Source organism: Symphalangus syndactylus, chromosome 12 (assembly GCF_028878055.3).
Source record: "Symphalangus syndactylus isolate Jambi chromosome 12, NHGRI_mSymSyn1-v2.1_pri, whole genome shotgun sequence".
NCBI lineage: Eukaryota > Metazoa > Chordata > Mammalia > Primates > Hylobatidae > Symphalangus > Symphalangus syndactylus.
In genome coordinates, this window is record NC_072441.2 from 90756594 (window position 1) to 90773216 (window position 16623).

Genomic DNA, 16623 nt, shown 5'->3' on the forward strand with positions numbered 1-16623 from the left:
TGTCTCAAAAAAAAAAAAAAAAAAAGAAATGTTAGAAGCCGTTTACATAATTGCTCCCCTGCCCTTTTAAAATAAGAAAATCAAAGCATTAAAATATGTATTTTAAAACACCTAAGTTAGGGGATGATTCATAGTGTGGTAGTAGAATTATTTGCAGTACTTTATTTTTATTGTATTTATTTATTTTGAGACAGGGTCTCACTCTGCCACCCAGGCTGGATATGCAGTGGCATTATCATGGCTTCACTGCAGCCTCGACCTCCTGGGTTCAGGTGATCCTTTCACCTCAGCCTCCTGAGTAGCTGAGACTACAGGCGCCCGGCACCATGCCTGGCTAATTTTTGTATTTTTTGTAGAGATGGGGTTTTGCTATGTTGCCCAGGCTGGTCTTGAAATCCTGGGCTCAGGCGATCTGCCTGCCTGAGCCTTCCAAAGTGCTGGGATTACAGGTGTGAACCACCATGCCTGGCCTGCAGTACTTTAATAGGCCCCTGTGTTGGTGCATTAAGTACTTTTTTTTTTTTTTTTTTTTTTTTTTTTGAGATGGAGTCTCGCTCTGTCGCCCAGGCTGGAGTGCAGTGGCGCAATCTCGGCTCACTGCAAGCTCCTCCTCTCGGGTTCACGCTAAGTACTTTTTATGGTGTGAAGAACATGAGAAAAGACTGAAAGAATGAGGTAGTGCAAAAGTACAAAGTTAAAAAGGTAGGAACCATTGTTAATCGAAGATCATTTTGTAAAGCAATTATAGTAACTCTGAGGTTAAAGTGTTATTTTGGACTCAGCTTTTCTTTCAGCTCACTGCAACCTCTGCCTACTGGGTTCAAGTGATCCTCCTGCTCAGCCTCCCAAGTAGCTGGGATTATGGGCATGTGCCACCACACCTGGCTAATTTACCATGTTGGCCAGGCTGGTCTCTTAACTCCTGACCTCAAGTGATCCACCTGCCTTGGCCTCCCGGAGTGCTGGGATTATAGGTGTGAGCCACTGTGCCCGGCCCTGGACTCAGTTTTTCTGGATTAAACTTATGAAATATTGATTAAACCTTTTAAGTTTATACTGTATATCTTTTCTTTTTCTTTTTTTTTGGAGATGGAGTCTTTCTCTTGTTGCCCCAGCTGGAGTGCAGTGGGGCGCAATCTTGGCCAACTGCGATCTCTGCCTCCCAGGTTCAAGTGATTCTTCTGCCTCAGCCTCCCGAATCTCTGGGATTACGGTGCCTGCCACGATGCCTGGCTAATTTTTTTTAAATTTTCAGTAGAGATGGGGTTTCACCATGTTGGCCAGGCTGGTCTTGAACTCCTGACCTCAGGTGATACACCCACCTCAGCCTCCCAAAGTGCTGAGATTATAGGTGTGAGCTACCATGCCTGGTCTATACTTTATATCTTTTCTGTATAATATAAATGGATTCCCACTTCATGCAGTTTACAAATGCTTTCTTCTGTAATGTAGACTTTTAAAATATTTAGAGGTTAATAGTTGCCATAGAAGTAAACCTTTGGGAAATGTAAAATGTGAGTATGCGTATTTTTATTTTTGTGGCTGGTTGGGAGTGGTGACTGGAAAAGAAACCTGTGTGCATTAAAAAAAAAAAGAGAGAGAATAAGGGAAATCTATCCCAAATTCCCTGCCTAGTAAGATACCTACTGTCGGTAGAGTACATGAAGTAAGAGGTGGTGATGGGTTGGTAGATAAGAATTGTAAATAGGCCCGTGATTGATTTAAATAATTTGTTGCATAATGTTCCCCTTCAGTTTAATCTACTTCCTCGGTAGAAAGTTTCTTTTCATTAAGAACTGTGTTCCTTTCAGGGTGGCAAACAGTGAACCACACAGCAGGCTTACTTATCCAGCAGCCCTGCCTCACTGAGCTGGACTCAGTGCCTATATCTCTAATTGCTGTGTAAACGAAGTTCCCAATAGTGCCTTTAGTTTTCTGGATGAGACTGTTACTGACTGTATTTATTTTAAGAAATCAGTTGTTGAAGAGAAGTTTTAACTTTATTAATATAATTTCATGTCTACTTAGGATAGACTTGTCAAATTGGGGACAGAGTTTTAAACATATTTTGAAGCATGCTGAATTGATAATTAGACTGGACAAACAAAACAATACCTTCAAATAGATAGGGATTTTTGAGACAGGGTCTTACTCTGTTGCCCAGGCTGGAGTGGAGTGCAGTGGCGCAATCACGTTTCACTGTAGCCTCAACCTCCCCAGACTCAGGTAATCCTCTTTCCTCAGTAGCTGAGACTCCAGCATGCCACCACGCCTGGCTAATTTTTTTATTTTTTAAATAGAAGCTAGGGTTTCACCTTGTTGCCTAGGTTGACAAATATTTTTTATTGTTTGATTCTTCGGTTGGATATTTATCTTATCTGAACCTTGATTTTATGTTAGTGCATTGCATATAGTTCTTTTATAATTTTCTTCTAAACACTTAAGTCAGTGATGTGTGGGATTAGTGTGCTGGCATACCAAAATCACCTGTGAGGTTTTTAAAAATTACATATTCTTACATTTTCCCTCTGATTTTAGTGTACCCTCTTTTCTCAGCTCCCCATCAGCCCAGAGCCATTGATAAATTATCACATCACTGGTTTTCAAAATTATTTTTTTGAAGTATAGAATCACTTATTTCAAACAAAATTGAGTATACAAAACAGATAAATATGGGTGGGTTTTCTGATTAAAGTTGGAGTGGGAGGCTAGGGACCTGCCTGCTGTAAACCCCTTTACTTCCTACTCAGGTCCCTGAAAAAAAGGAAAATGCCATATTCACTAATGAAAATTAAAGAAATGCTATTTTCAAATGAAATATCGGGCAATACAAAATGAGAGACAAAATGCCTAACTTAGGTCTTTTGTCTTGTGAATCCCAGAGAAATTTCATTTTATTTATTATCAAAGTAATTGAGTGTGGTTAAGGATAAATTAAATAAAAAGTACAAGGTACATGGGGGATGTTGACTCCTGATTTAATTATTCCCAGTCCAATGTGATTTACTCTGTGCTAGATATATGTATATGATGGAATTTCTAGCCCAAGGTTTAGTTAGGTGATAAGTAGGAAGGAAATAATGTACTTCATTTCCGGTTGGAAAGTGCCTGTCAAGGTATATAAAGATGGATACTTGATTGTCTAAAGTTCAAGATTCTTCTTGGCTTTATACCTTTCAGTGTAAGCAAAGTTGTAAATGTCATTTTTGACAATGGCAAATCTCCAAAGAAACATTTAATTCGATTTCTTCCTCTACTGTTGTCTTTCTTTGGTGGACAGGTGGTAGAGAAAACGAACCCTACAGAACCAGTTGGAGTGGTTTGCCGAGTGGATGGAGTTTACCAGGTGGTAGAATATAGTGAGATTTCCCTGGCAACAGCTCAAAAACGAAGCTCAGATGGACGACTGCTGTTCAATGCGGGGAACATTGCCAACCATTTCTTCACTGTACCATTTCTGAGAGATGTTGTCAAGTATGGGCAAGATGGGGGCCTTTTAAAATTGTATTTATTGTTAATCAGAAACTAAGACACTTGAGAGGGATGCAGACACCCCAAGTCTATATCCCACAGAATTCATCTTTCCTGAGGATCACTTATCAAATGGACATTTATCTCATTTTGTGATTGTTTTTAGTAAGATGTATTGTAAGGTGGGAATCATTGGAGCCCATTCCCCAGCGCATTAATGGGAGGCCAAAGCATTTCTCCCTTCTCACCCTCCCACCCCCAACTATGTGCTAGGTTCTGTTGAAGCAAAGCATAAGAAATGAAACTTTCTTTACCACAACTGTGAGCTTTTTAAGAATACAGATGTTCACCTTACACCAACTGAATTAGAATTTCAGGAGGTGGGTTTGGGGCATCTATATTTTTAGAAAGCTGCCCACAAAGTTCTAATTCAGCTGATTCCAAGGCTGGCATTTAGAAACTAGTGTGCTAAACAGTGAAGAAATTACTTGACACCTGCATGAAAATCAGCAGGTAGTGCTACAAAGGATAAAATAAGAGCTATTTTATCCCACCATTTAAATGAAGGACATTCTCACTATCGATTTCACTTAGCTTTTAGACATTCAAGATGACTGTCTACTTTTTAAAAAGTTAATACGCATTACTTTAGAATATCAACTCCAGTTCCAGAATATTTCCCATTCTATGCCATTTGTAGCTGTGTTATTGTTTCATCCATAGTAACAATGCATTTTTTAATGTACACATATACAGTTTTAAGGCATTTGTAATGAATACAGTTTAAATGCACATGTACACAGTTTCAGTGGAGACCGTTATTTGATTTTTTTTTTTAAATATAAAGAGATGATTGGGGGAAAGCTATTCATTTACTGTTTATGAACTGAAACTTAAATGCTCTTCACTTTGAAAATCTTAGTATTGGTTGTTGACACATTTGCTCCTGAGTGTTATAAGATTTTCTGGCATTTTAAATCTGGAACGTGATTATATCTTTTCTCCTCCTGCTTCTTAGTGTTTATGAACCTCAGTTGCAGCACCATGTGGCTCAAAAGAAGATTCCTTATGTGGATACCCAAGGACAGTTAATTAAGCCAGACAAACCCAATGGAATAAAGATGGAAAAATTTGTCTTTGACATCTTCCAGTTTGCAAAGTATGCTTTGAATAGTACCAATAAGGTTAAATAAATGTCTTAAAATACTGCTTTTCACTCCCTTAGGCATGAAACTGTTTTCAGGAAACATCTGATAGCACATATCTCACATGGCATTTTGATTATGAGTATGTAGTCTGGATTCATTATGGTTTTCTAGAATAAAACCAGGAGTGTGATCTGAGTTGCCTATGAGTACAACTTTTTTTTTTTTAAATCAACTAGTTTCTGGCTCCTATAAAGTTTTTTTCATATATATATTTATTTATTTGTTAAATGAGATGGGGTCTTGCCATGTTGAGCAGGCGGGTCTCAAACTTGTGGCCTCAAGCATCTTCCCATCTCGGCCGCCCAAAGTGCTGGGATTACAGGCTTGAGCCACTATGCCGCCTTGGTCTCCTGTAAAGTTGTTAAAGTCATTTATTTTGGATGAGAAACTGAAAAGGCTAAGATAAAGAATTGTCTCGTTTTGTATTTAGGATATCTTCTTACTGTCCTGTGAATAGATGTTCCAGTAAACATGTTTTTAGATTATATAGCTCTCTATAAAGATCACATTTGATGTTGAGATGCTTGTCTCAGAATTTGACAAGTGCAAAAATGAGAAAGACAGATAAGCTGTATAAAGTTAATGCATGGTGGCTCACACCTGTAATTCCAGCAGTTTGGGAGGCTGAGGCGGGTGGATGACTTGAGGCCAAGGAGTTGGATACCAGCCTGGCCAACATGGTGAAACCCTGTCTCTACTAACAGTACAAAAATTAGCCAGGTGTGGTGGTGCATGCCTGAAGTCCCAGCTACTCAGGAGGCTGAGGTGAGAGAATCTCTTGAACCTAGGAGGAGAGGTTGCAGTGAGCTGAGATTGCGCCACTGCACTCCAGCCTGAGTAACAGAGTGAGACTCCGTCTCAAAAAAAAAAAAAACATAAATAAATAAAATGAAATTAATCTTTCCATTTCTAAATCATCTTTTTTGCCTGTTTTTTTTTTTTTTTTCCAGAACACATACTAATGTGATCTTTGTACATTAAGATTTCTAATCTTTCTGGCTTAGGATGAACTGTTCTATAGTTGAGGGGGGAAATAATTTCTCATTTTGCATTGAAAAAGAAAATTTCAACTTTCTTTAGTCCAAGGGCGAGCAATATTTTATTCATCATTCAGATTGGAATAGGAAAGCCTATTGTTGAGACCAAAGCCTTAGCTAACGTTAAAGGGTTAGAAGCTGTGTATGCAGTTTCATAATAAAGAGGTCTTTATATGGTTTCGCTCTAGGAAGTTTGTGGTATATGAAGTATTGCGAGAAGATGAGTTTTCCCCACTAAAGAATGCTGACAGTCAGAATGGGAAAGACAACCCTACTACTGCAAGGCATGCTTTGATGTCCCTTCATCATTGCTGGGTCCTCAATGCAGGGGGGCACTTCATAGATGAAAATGGCTCTCGCCTTCCAGCAATTCCACGGTAAGTCAGTGTCTTTTCTCTTTTGTATGAATGCTTTCTTGGACTTTTCCTCTTGGACTTCTTTCTCTCTCTCTCTCTGTATTCCTAGATCTTTTTTAAAAAGCAAAGTTTTGATATGTGAACAGTTCCTGATGTGAAATAACAGTAGCTTTGCTTATTACAAAGAGAATGATTGTTTTACTTTCTTGTGAAGAGGAGTCTTTCAAATCTCTCTTTTTTTAATTTTTATTTTTTGGAAACACTGCCACCGTGACAGCAAAAAGACTTCTACTAAATAATGATCAGAAGATATTTTTTTTTGGTGTGCCATATGGTTAAAGCCCATCAGTAACACACTATACCACAGGGCAAGTCCTTCAGCCACACACAGAGGATTGTTTGTTGCTGCCCATATATCTGTGGCCTCACCACTATTTTTTTTTTTTTTTTTTTTGAGACAGAATCTTGCTTTGTCATCAGGTTGGAGTGCAGTGGCGCAATCTCAGCTCACTGCAGCCTCCATCTCCCATGTTCAATCGATTCTCCTACCTCAGCCTCCCGAGTAGCAGGGACTATACAGGCACACGCCTCCACACCCAGCTAATTTTTGTATTTTTAGTAGAGATGGGCTTTCACCATGTTGGCCAGAGTGCTCTCGATCTCCTGACCTTGTGATCTGCCCGCCTTGGCCTCCCAAAGTGCTGGGATTACAGGTGTGAGCCACTGGGCCCGGCCGACCTCACTACTGTTAATAGTACTGTCTGTGAGACCCACTTATAGCCCCACCACCCCCAGGCTACCTACAAATTGTAGTCCAATGGCAGTTTTCACTGTAGCACTTTCAGGTCACTGAGGAAGGTGTCTAGAAGAGAAGTAAATGTCGATTACATTCACTGATACTTTAGAAATGACCTTGGTTTTGAGAAGTTAAAAAAAGAAGGTATTGTAGTTATTTAAATCCAAGATAAAGTACTTTTCAGCTAAATCTGTTTTTTTGTTTGTTTGTTTGTTTTTTGGAGATAGTTTCACTCTTGTCACCCAGGCTGGAGTGCAGTGGCATAATCTCTGCCCACTGCAACCTCTGCCTCCTGGGTTCATGTGATTCTTCTGCCTCAGCCTCCCAAGTAGCTGGGGTTACTCTTGCCTGCCATAAAGCCCAGCTAATTTTTGTATTTTTAGTAGAGACAGGATTTCACCATGTTGGTCAGGCTAGTCCCGAACTCCTGACCTCAGGTGATCCGCCCGCTTTGGCCTCCCAAAGTGCTGGGATTACAGGCGTGAGCTGCCATGTCCATCCAATCTTTTTTTTTTTTTTTTTTTAAGACAAGGTCTTGCTCTGTCACCCAGGCTGGAGTGCAGTGGCGCGATCTTGGCTCACTGCAACCTTCACCTCCTGGGCTTAAACAATACATCCGCCTCAGCCACCCAAAGTGCTGGGATTACAGGTGTGAGCTATTGCGCTCAGCCTAAATCTTGTATTTTATGATGAAACCTTCACTGGCACCTAAAATTTCCCTTTCTGAATCATCTGGTATATCCATACTTATGTAAAAAGCATTCTGCCATTTAATTTATATTCCTAATGGATAAGATGGCTGGCTGCAAGAATGCCTCAATAAATGGTAAAATATTGGGCTGGGCACGGTGGTTCGTGCCTGTAATCCCAGTATTTTGGGAGACTGAGGCAGGCAGATTACCTGAGGTTAGAAGTTCAAGACCAGCCTGGCCAACATGGTGAAAACCTGTCTCTACTAAATATACAAAATTAGCTGGGCGTGGTAGCGCACACCTGTATCCCAGCTACTTGGGTGGCTGAGGCAGGAGAATTGCTTGAACCCAGGAGGGAGAAGTTTCAGTAATCTGAGACTGTACCACTGCACTCCGGCTTGGGTGACAGAGACTCCTTCTCAAGAAAAATAATAAAATGTTAGAGAACACTGAACATTGGAATTTACTGGTACATAACTGGTTTTACAAGAAGCAGCAGTGGTAGCTTTCATCTCCCAGTCCAAGGCCACTTTTGGGCTCTGTATTGTCAACAAGCTTGCTCTTGGCATGTCACATGTTTCATCTTTGGCCATTGAGTTTTATTTTTATTTTTATTTTTTTACCCCCTTTTGGTCTCTTGGGACAAATTTATGATTTACCATAAAAACATACCATTCAATCAAGTATATTTTGCAACTCCATTTCATTGTTATTGTTTGATTTGCTTCCATTCCCATTAATGCTTATTTATTCCCACATAGCAGTGCTACAAATGGGAAGTCAGAGACCATCACAGCTGATGTCAATCACAAGTAAATATACCAGCCTGCCTACAGTGCATGGTGATGGGGCTGTGCTTCCCTCCATACTAACTGGCATCGTAGTTTAGTGCTCTGCCTTTTGGGGGTCTGGAGGGAGGATGGTTGAAGCTTTGGTGTGGGTGCACTGCTTACTTGGTGGCAGGTATCTCTCTGGATGACACTAACTCAGAATCTTGTTGCATGCTGGAAATGGGGAGCATGCTTTACTAAAGAATCTGACCACAGGTGTTAGAGCTGGAACTGACAGATTTTCAGATGATAGGTAAGATCCAGAGCAGGTTACAGGTCAGGGAGAACACACTTTGCACCTTTAACATAAGCTTATACTTGGTTAAAAATACCATTCTGAAGATGTGTCTTGTGGAATTGGGTGTATGCTCTCAGTATAAAGGCTGATTGTTCCTGTCATATTTGATGGTCCTTAATATGGAGAAAACTGTTCTGTTCATTTATTCTCACACTAATAGCTCTCCTTTTTGGTCACTGCATTAACTTTAGTCAGTTACTATCTTGCTTCTAAAGAATCTTTTTATCTTAATGGCAGATCATTTTTAGTTAGAAGTAACACATATCCTCTCCCATCTGGGTACTGACAGAGTTTGGAAAAGCCATTATCTTTATAGTTTAAGAGACAGCTTGATGTTATTGTTACACTTTGAAAGTTAAAGTTTTTAAGGTTGGGTGCGGTGGCTCACGCCTGTAATCCTAGCACTTTGGGAAGCCAAGGCAGGCGGATTACCTGAGGTCAGGAGTTCGAGACCAGCCTGGCAAACATGGCGAAACCTCATCTCTACTAAAAATACAAAAATTAGCTGGTGTGGTGGTGCACGCTTGTAATCCCAGCTACTCAGGAGGCTCAGGTGGGAGAATCACTTGAACCTGGGAGGCAGAGGTTGCAGTGAGCTGAGATGGCACCATTGCGCTCCTCCAGCCTTGGTGACAGAGCAAGACTCCATCCCAAAAAAAAAACAAAAAAAAAAAAAAAGAAAAAGTTTTTAAGGTAATTTGGGAAATATATGCCGGGCAAAAGATCTGGAGATGGAAGTTATCTCAGAAATAGAGTAGCACCTTCATCAGTGTCACCCATGTGCTTTTTCCTGTTTGTGCCATTCCTCTGCCCAAATTCCTGTGAGTGTCAGTGTTTCTGGGATGTGATTCTGTAAACAAGGAAGTGGACTCAAAGATCTGATCAATTTCTTACAGGTGCTGTAGATCAGCGGTCTCCAACCTATTTTGGCACCAGGGACTGGCTTTGTGGAAGACAATTTTTCCACAGACTTGGGATGGTGAGGGTGGTTTCAGGATGATTCAAGCATGTTACATTTATAGTACACTTTATTTCTATTATTACATTGTAATGAAATAATTATACAACTCACTGTAATGTAGAATCAGTGGGAGCCCTGAACTTGTTTTCCTGCAACTAGATGGTCCCATTTGGGGATGATGGGAGACATCATCAGGTATTAGATTCTCATAAGGAGCACACAACCTAGATCCCTTACATGGGCAGTTCACGATAGTGTTCACATTCTTATGAGAATCTGTTGCGGCCACTGATCTGACAGGAGGTGGAGCTCAGGTGGTAATGTGAGTGGTGGGGAGCGTCTGTAAATACAGATGAAGCTTTACTCACTTGCCCACTGCTCATCTCCTGCTGTGTGATCCAGGTCCCAGAGTAGTACCGGTCCATGGCCCAGGGGTTGGGGACCGCTGCCATAGATGACTGTTGTCCCTCCTGCCTTAGGAACTGGGATGCAGAGCCCTTTGTCACTTTCTGTCTCATCCACCGTTTTTAATATATGGAAGCAAGCTGCCTTTATATTTAAGAAATAAAACTTTGACTAAATTTCTTTGTCATTGAACCATAGCTTTTAACCTAACAGTGTAATAGATTGTTAATTGTATAACTGAAGACAGCATCTAGCTATCTTAGTTAAGATACAAAAAACTTTAAACATTATTCTTACTCTTTTATTTAATATCCCCCATCGCCCAGTTCACTTCATTTTAGCCATTTGTAGAATAATTAAAGTGAAATCAAAGTTTGCCTTTAAATAATACCATGCACTGAAAAAGAGTTCCTGCATAATCCTTAGCACCAAAGGATGACCTTACACAACTGAAGAACATCATGTAATAGTGAGAGATGAAAAGGAAGTACATTATGTAAAAGAGGGAAGAAGCAGCTAGGAGATACTCTGAAAGAATGGAAACAACCATGCTGAGTTTTGACTCGATATTATTTTTATTTCTCACCTTAATGCTTACTGAATAGTGTTAGCTACCAAAAGGATGCATGGCTGAAGAATTGTGGGGCAGTAGGTTTATTGGGCTAATTTGCCTGTATCCTGAGATTTTACGTTTGGTGATGATAGCTTCTGTTTTCCCTCCTTCAGGGCATCCAATTTTGTTTACTGAAGTTGACTCCTTAGTTTCTTGGGGTATCTTTGTGGTAGTAGAATGGAGTTTTATATTCAGGCCAGCTATATATGTGTTTCTTGGGTTCACAGCCTCCTTCTGTTCCTGCTACACTGAATCTTTCAGGGGTTTAGGTGGGACTGGGCTATATATATCTTATTAATGGGGTGGGCCCTCATTTTTTCCTTGGCATGCCTACTCAAAATTCATTTGGTTTTGTATGACTTTGAGTTGCCCCAGAAGATCTGGACTAGACCTCTTGAGCTCTTGTGGTAGAATCTGGCACGTATGTAGAGAGGTGTGTGCCCCACTATGCCTCTTCTTTTCCCTTCATTAGTTTGTCATCTATTTTCATAGTGTTATTTGTTCAGACAACAAGCATTGGTAGGCCTGCTCATAGGTTTATAGGTGCTATTAGTATCCTAGGTGCTGAAGTATCTTATACAAGAGAAATAAGTCACTTCTTACAGACTACTGGGATGTTCAAGATGCACATACATAAAAGTTAAGTACCATTTTCAGGCAGTATGGGATTATGTGCTAAATGTGTGCTATAGCAATAATTACTCTGGGAGGCAGTGACTTAGCAGGTGTCTAATACATTTATTTTTTTATTTATTATTGTTATTATTATTTTTGAGACAGTGTCTTGCTCTGTCGCCCAGGCTGGAGTGCAGTGGAGCGATCTCAGCTCATTGCAACCTTCACCTCCTGGGCTCAAGCGATTCTCCTGCCTCAGCCTCCTGAGTAGCTGGGATTACAGATGCTCGCCTCCATGCCCAGCTAATTTTTTGTATTATTAGTAGAGATGGGGTTTTACCATGTTGGCCACGCTGGTCTCGAATTCCTGACCTCAAGTGATCTGCCCACCTCGGCCTCTCAAAGTGCTGAGATTATAGGCATGAGCCACCACACCCAGCCACATTAATTAAATTAATTAATTAATGTATTTATTTATTTTTGAGACAGAGTCTCTCTCTGTCACCCAGGCTGTAGTGCAGTGGTGCAATCTCGGCTCACTGCAACCTCTGCCTCTTGGGTTCTAGCGATTCTCCTGCCTCATCCTCCGGAGTAGCTGGCTTTACAGGTGCACGCCACCACACCCGGCTAATTTTCTACTTTTATTAGAGACAGGGTTTCACCATGTTAGCCAGGCTGGTCTCAAACTCCTGACCTCAGGTGATCCACCCACCTCGGCCTCCCAAAGTGCTGGGATTGCAGGTGTGAGCCACTGCACCCAGCCACATTTATTTTTTATATGAATAATTGGATGGAGACAATCACTATGAAATGCAGTGGTCAAGAGAAGATTGGGGCTTGAGCCAAATCTTGGAGGATGAGCATGGTTTTTATGGGACTGTAGTTGAGAATGACTTGGAATAATCCCAAGAGTGTGACTGGTCTGGTTTGAGTGGAGGGTCTCAGGATAAGTAAGGTGAAGTAGGATAGAGAGTGCTTTGAATGCTAGAGAAAGGTAGACTTGTAGCTAAACTCAGAAGCCCTCTGATTTTTATTGACTCCAGCAAAGTTTGAAACTATGTACTTGGGGAAAGCACAGAAAGAGCTATGGTTTGACAAGAGACTAATATTTTTGTGCCCTGTGTCTTATTGGTAAGATTCTTGAAGTGGCAAATAACAAAGAGGTCTAATGACTGCAAATGCATTGACTATTTATTTACTTTTGTGTTAGATAACTTAGAAATTCAGAATTGCTATAAATGTTAGGTTGTGACCTAGATGAAACAAATAGGGACTTTGACCTTGCCTTTGCTTGAGTGCATTCTGCCTTAGCTCTTTAAAAAGGGACTTTTGGTAACAGAAGTACTTTGAAACATATTGAATAAATTAGCTCAGCTAATCTAGGATATTTGGGTTGTACAGAAGAAACATGTACTGGGAAATAATTTAACTGTCTGATAGAACTTTCTGCAGTGAAGGAAATGTTGCATATCTTTGTTGTCTAATTTTGTAGTCATTGGCCATTCATGGCTTTTGAACACTTGAAGTGTGATTATTATGACTGAGAAACTGAATTTTAAATTAATTTTAAAAATTTTAATTAAATTTAAGTGGCCCTGTGCATCTGTTGGCTTCTGTATTGGATAGTACAGCTTTAGAATGTTTGTCAACATTAATAGTACCGAGGTAGTGGTGAAGATTAAAATGCAATATGAAGGCTTCAGAGCACCTAGCACTGGGCTTGGCATATAGTATATACCTAGTAAGTAGTCACCTTTTTATCAAATTGAAACTTGGAAATGGTAAAAAATGAGATGTATGTAAGGGGACAGTGTGTAAAAACTAGTGAAGTGCTGTAAAGAGCTACCAGTAATTGTTGGCACTTGCCCCAAATAGTGTCCTTCTGACCTGAGAATTTCATATTAACTTAATCCTCAGGGAATTTAGTGATCATCAGGGTAGCATCTGTTCCATTTGTTTAACTGGAAGAATTGTTATCTGCAAACTTCTCAGAGGAAAGTTATGGTTTGTACTTTTGCTCTGGCAAGTAACATGGGAAGAAAAATCTTTAACACATACTTGTTTTTTTCTTAGCTTGAAGGATGCCAATGATGTACCAATCCAGTGTGAAATCTCTCCTCTTATCTCCTATGCTGGAGAAGTAAGTCTGCTTTACTTTTTCCTCTATTCTTTTACAAAGCTTTGTATATTTCAAAATAATGAAAAAGTGGATTTTAGATGTTCTCACCACAAAGAAAGGATAAGTATTTGAGGTGATAGATATGTTAATTGACTTTATTTGATTATTCGACACTGTATACATGCATCGAATCATCACATTGTATCTCAAAAATATATACAATTATTGTCAATTAAAAATGAAATAAGGTTGGGCACAGTGGCTCACGCCTGTAATCCCAGTACTTTGGGAGGCTGAGGCAAGAGGATTGCTTGAGCTCAGGAGTTTGAGACCAGCCTGAGCAATATAGTGAGACCTTGTCTTTATAAAGAAAAAAAAAAATTACAAAAAAAGAAATAAAACTTTTTTAAAAAGTAGAATTCTGGCATTGTTTTATGTTTAAGTAGGGATGTCCTTAGAGAAGATGCAGCATTTTCTAATGGTCCTGTCCTGGGGAGCTCTTCCTGGGAACAAGTTGAGAAGCTGCATTTGTTCTGAATTCTTCTCTTTGAGAATTAGTGTTATGGCTTTGCATCTATCCCATAAGTGGGTTAGTTGCCATTAACAGACATCTACAATATCTAGTCCATTTCACCTACTCACTGAAATGCAGTAGGCTTTTGAAAAATATATAATCAGCCTTGTTTTTTAGATAAATCACCTGGCTTTTTTTAAATGCAATGTAAGTTTTCTTTCAAAGAGTTTAGTTTGTTCAAGTACTTAGTACTGTCACTTTTAAAACTTGGGGATTTAGAGATCTCTACTCTTTTACTTATGTAATATTTTTCCTGGAGATCTTTGTATTGCTTTGTTGTAGCATCGGAGACAGCTTTCTTGCTTAGAAAGTTAACTCTATTGGCCACTTGCGTGTAATCCCAGCGCTTTGGGAGGCCAAGGCAGGTAGATCATTTGAGGTTAGGAGTTCGAGACCAGCCTGGCCAACATGATGAAGCCCTGTTTCTACTAAAAAATACAAAAAATTAGATGGGTGTGATGGCAGGCACCTGTAGTCCCACCTACTCAGGAGGCTGAGGCATGAGAATTGCTTGAAGCGGGGAGGTGGGAGTTGCAGTGAGCAGAGGGGTGAGACTACTCCGTCTCAAAAAAAAAAAAGTTAACTCTATGAGAGATGATTATAGGAAAAATGTTTATCATCTTATTAACTGTAGAAATGTTCAGAGTAATTTTCTTTTTATATTTTTGTTTTATGCTTTTACAAGTCAGTCATTAAGTCTACTCTAAAATGTCTGTTAAATGGATTTTGACTTTTATATTCTGCATCTCAACCTTTTTTGGCATTTGTGCTTTAAATCATCATTATAGCAAGTCCAGCATTGCATGACAAGTGCAAATTTTCTAATTGTGTTTCATTTCAATCTTCTTTTTAGGGATTAGAAAGTTATGTGGCAGATAAAGAATTCCATGCACCTCTAATCATCGATGAGAATGGAGTTCATGAGCTGGTGAAAAATGGTATTTGAACCAGATACCAAGTTTTGTTTGCCACGATAGGAATAGCTTTTATTTTTGATAGGCCAACTGTGAACCTACAAGACGTCTTGGACAACTGAAGTTTAAATATCCACAGGGTTTTATTTTGGTTGTTGAACTCTTACAGCTATTGCAAACTTCCCAAGATCCAGATGACTGAATTTCAGATAGCATTTTTATGATTCCCAACTCATTGAAGGTCTTATTTATATAATTTTTTCCAAGCCAAGGAGACCATTGGCCATCCGGGAAATTTTGTACAGCTGAAATATAGGCAGGATGTTCAACATCAGTTTACTTGGAGCTGGAAGCATTTGTTTTTGAAGTTGTACATAGTAATAATATGTCATTGTACATGTTGAAAGGTTTCTATGGTACTAAAACTTTGTTTTATTTTATCAAACATTAAGCTTTTTTAAGAAAATAATTGGGCAGTAAAATAAATATATCTTGTCTCTGGAGTGTTATTTGTACTTGAAGAAATTATTTCATTGAGAAAATATGAAACTTGGGAGAAACTTTAAGATAATGCATAAAAACAAATTGATGCTTCAGTGAGGTTGCGGAGTCATAGAACTTCTTTCAGTGAATATCTAATTTTGGGCTTTATCTTCTTATCACTTTATAATAGTAGCTCTCACCCAAAGATTATTTTGTCCTCCTCCCAAAGGGGCATTTGGAAATGTCTGGAGATATTTTTGGTTGTGACAAGTGGGAAAGTGAAATGGTACCACTGGCATCTAATAGGGATTAGGGATGTCACTAAACATCCTACAATGCACAGGACGGTCTCCTACGACAAAGAATTATCTGGCCTAAAGTGTCAATGGTGTCAAGGTTGAGAAGCCTTGTTTCAAATTATTCATTTACTCTGTTTTGCCCAAGTATTTGGTGGCACTTAGGAATTCAAAAGAACGTAGTTTCTGAATTTTCTCTGGCAGGCTGTTCCAGTTTTTTGTTATTGTTGTTGTTATTTTAGAGGATTAAAAAAAATAAAAAGACAAAGGTAGTTCTTTAAATATGGGCCATAGATCATTGGTCATTAGTAAGGGTTCTCTGTGTCTAAAATGCTGTTTGCATGAAAAGACTGAGCTTTATAAATGCATCTTAATATTTAAGTATTGACCAAAAGTATAAAAATGAACATCTGGATGAATGATTCTAAAAATTATATCTAGAAAAGAGATGAATAAATTTTATTTTCCACTAACAAGTTTTCACAAGATAGGAGTCATTCATGGGGTGGGTCTTTTGTTTAAGGATCACTTTTTTTTTTTTTTTTGAAGAGCACGTGATGTTGATATCCATCAATCTTACCCAATCTTACCTACTTTTTTTTTTAACTAAGGCCTAAATCATTCATTTAGCATATTTTCTATTTTATTTCAATAACAGCTCAATTTTGCTATTGTTATCTATTCCAGTTTTCAAAAAGATTAGTGAAGTTTGACTTCTCATTGAAATGACCTCCAAATGGGTTGTAAGAATGGAATTGCAGAGTCTTTAGCTCCTGAATGCCAAAAACTGGTACTAATGGTATGATCCATTTCTTTTTTTCTTGAACCTTGCTATTTCCTCAGCTATTTCCACCTGCTATTTCTTCTCCTCCTGTTGTAAGAACATACTAGTGATGCTAGGAAAAGGGGAGAATGGAAACGGGATTGTGTAGTGGTTTTGTTGGAGAGGAGCGAT

At 39.2% G+C, this 16623-nt stretch overlaps 1 protein-coding gene across 7 annotated transcripts in view; it reads left to right on the forward strand.

The window, feature by feature from the left end:
• The window catches only part of UAP1 (UDP-N-acetylglucosamine pyrophosphorylase 1), a 39048-nt gene extending 23656 nt beyond the window's left edge, over window positions 1-15392 (forward strand). For 5 of the 7 annotated variants that reach the window (XM_063627176.1, XM_063627173.1, XM_063627172.1 and 2 more), the window contains 5 exons: window positions 3281-3474; window positions 4490-4630; window positions 5905-6093; window positions 13356-13422; window positions 14829-15392. In XM_063627176.1, the coding sequence (XP_063483246.1) occupies window positions 3281-3474; window positions 4490-4630; window positions 5905-6093; window positions 13356-13422; window positions 14829-14921 (684 nt within the window). In that variant the 3' untranslated portion in view covers window positions 14922-15392. Of the gene's footprint in view, window positions 1-3280; window positions 3475-4489; window positions 4631-5904; window positions 6094-8321; window positions 8373-13355; window positions 13423-14828 lie in introns of all 7 variants that reach the window. The other 2 variants (XM_063627171.1, XM_063627170.1) reach the window with 1 other exon arrangement.
• Window positions 15393-16623: the final 1231 nt, after the last annotated feature.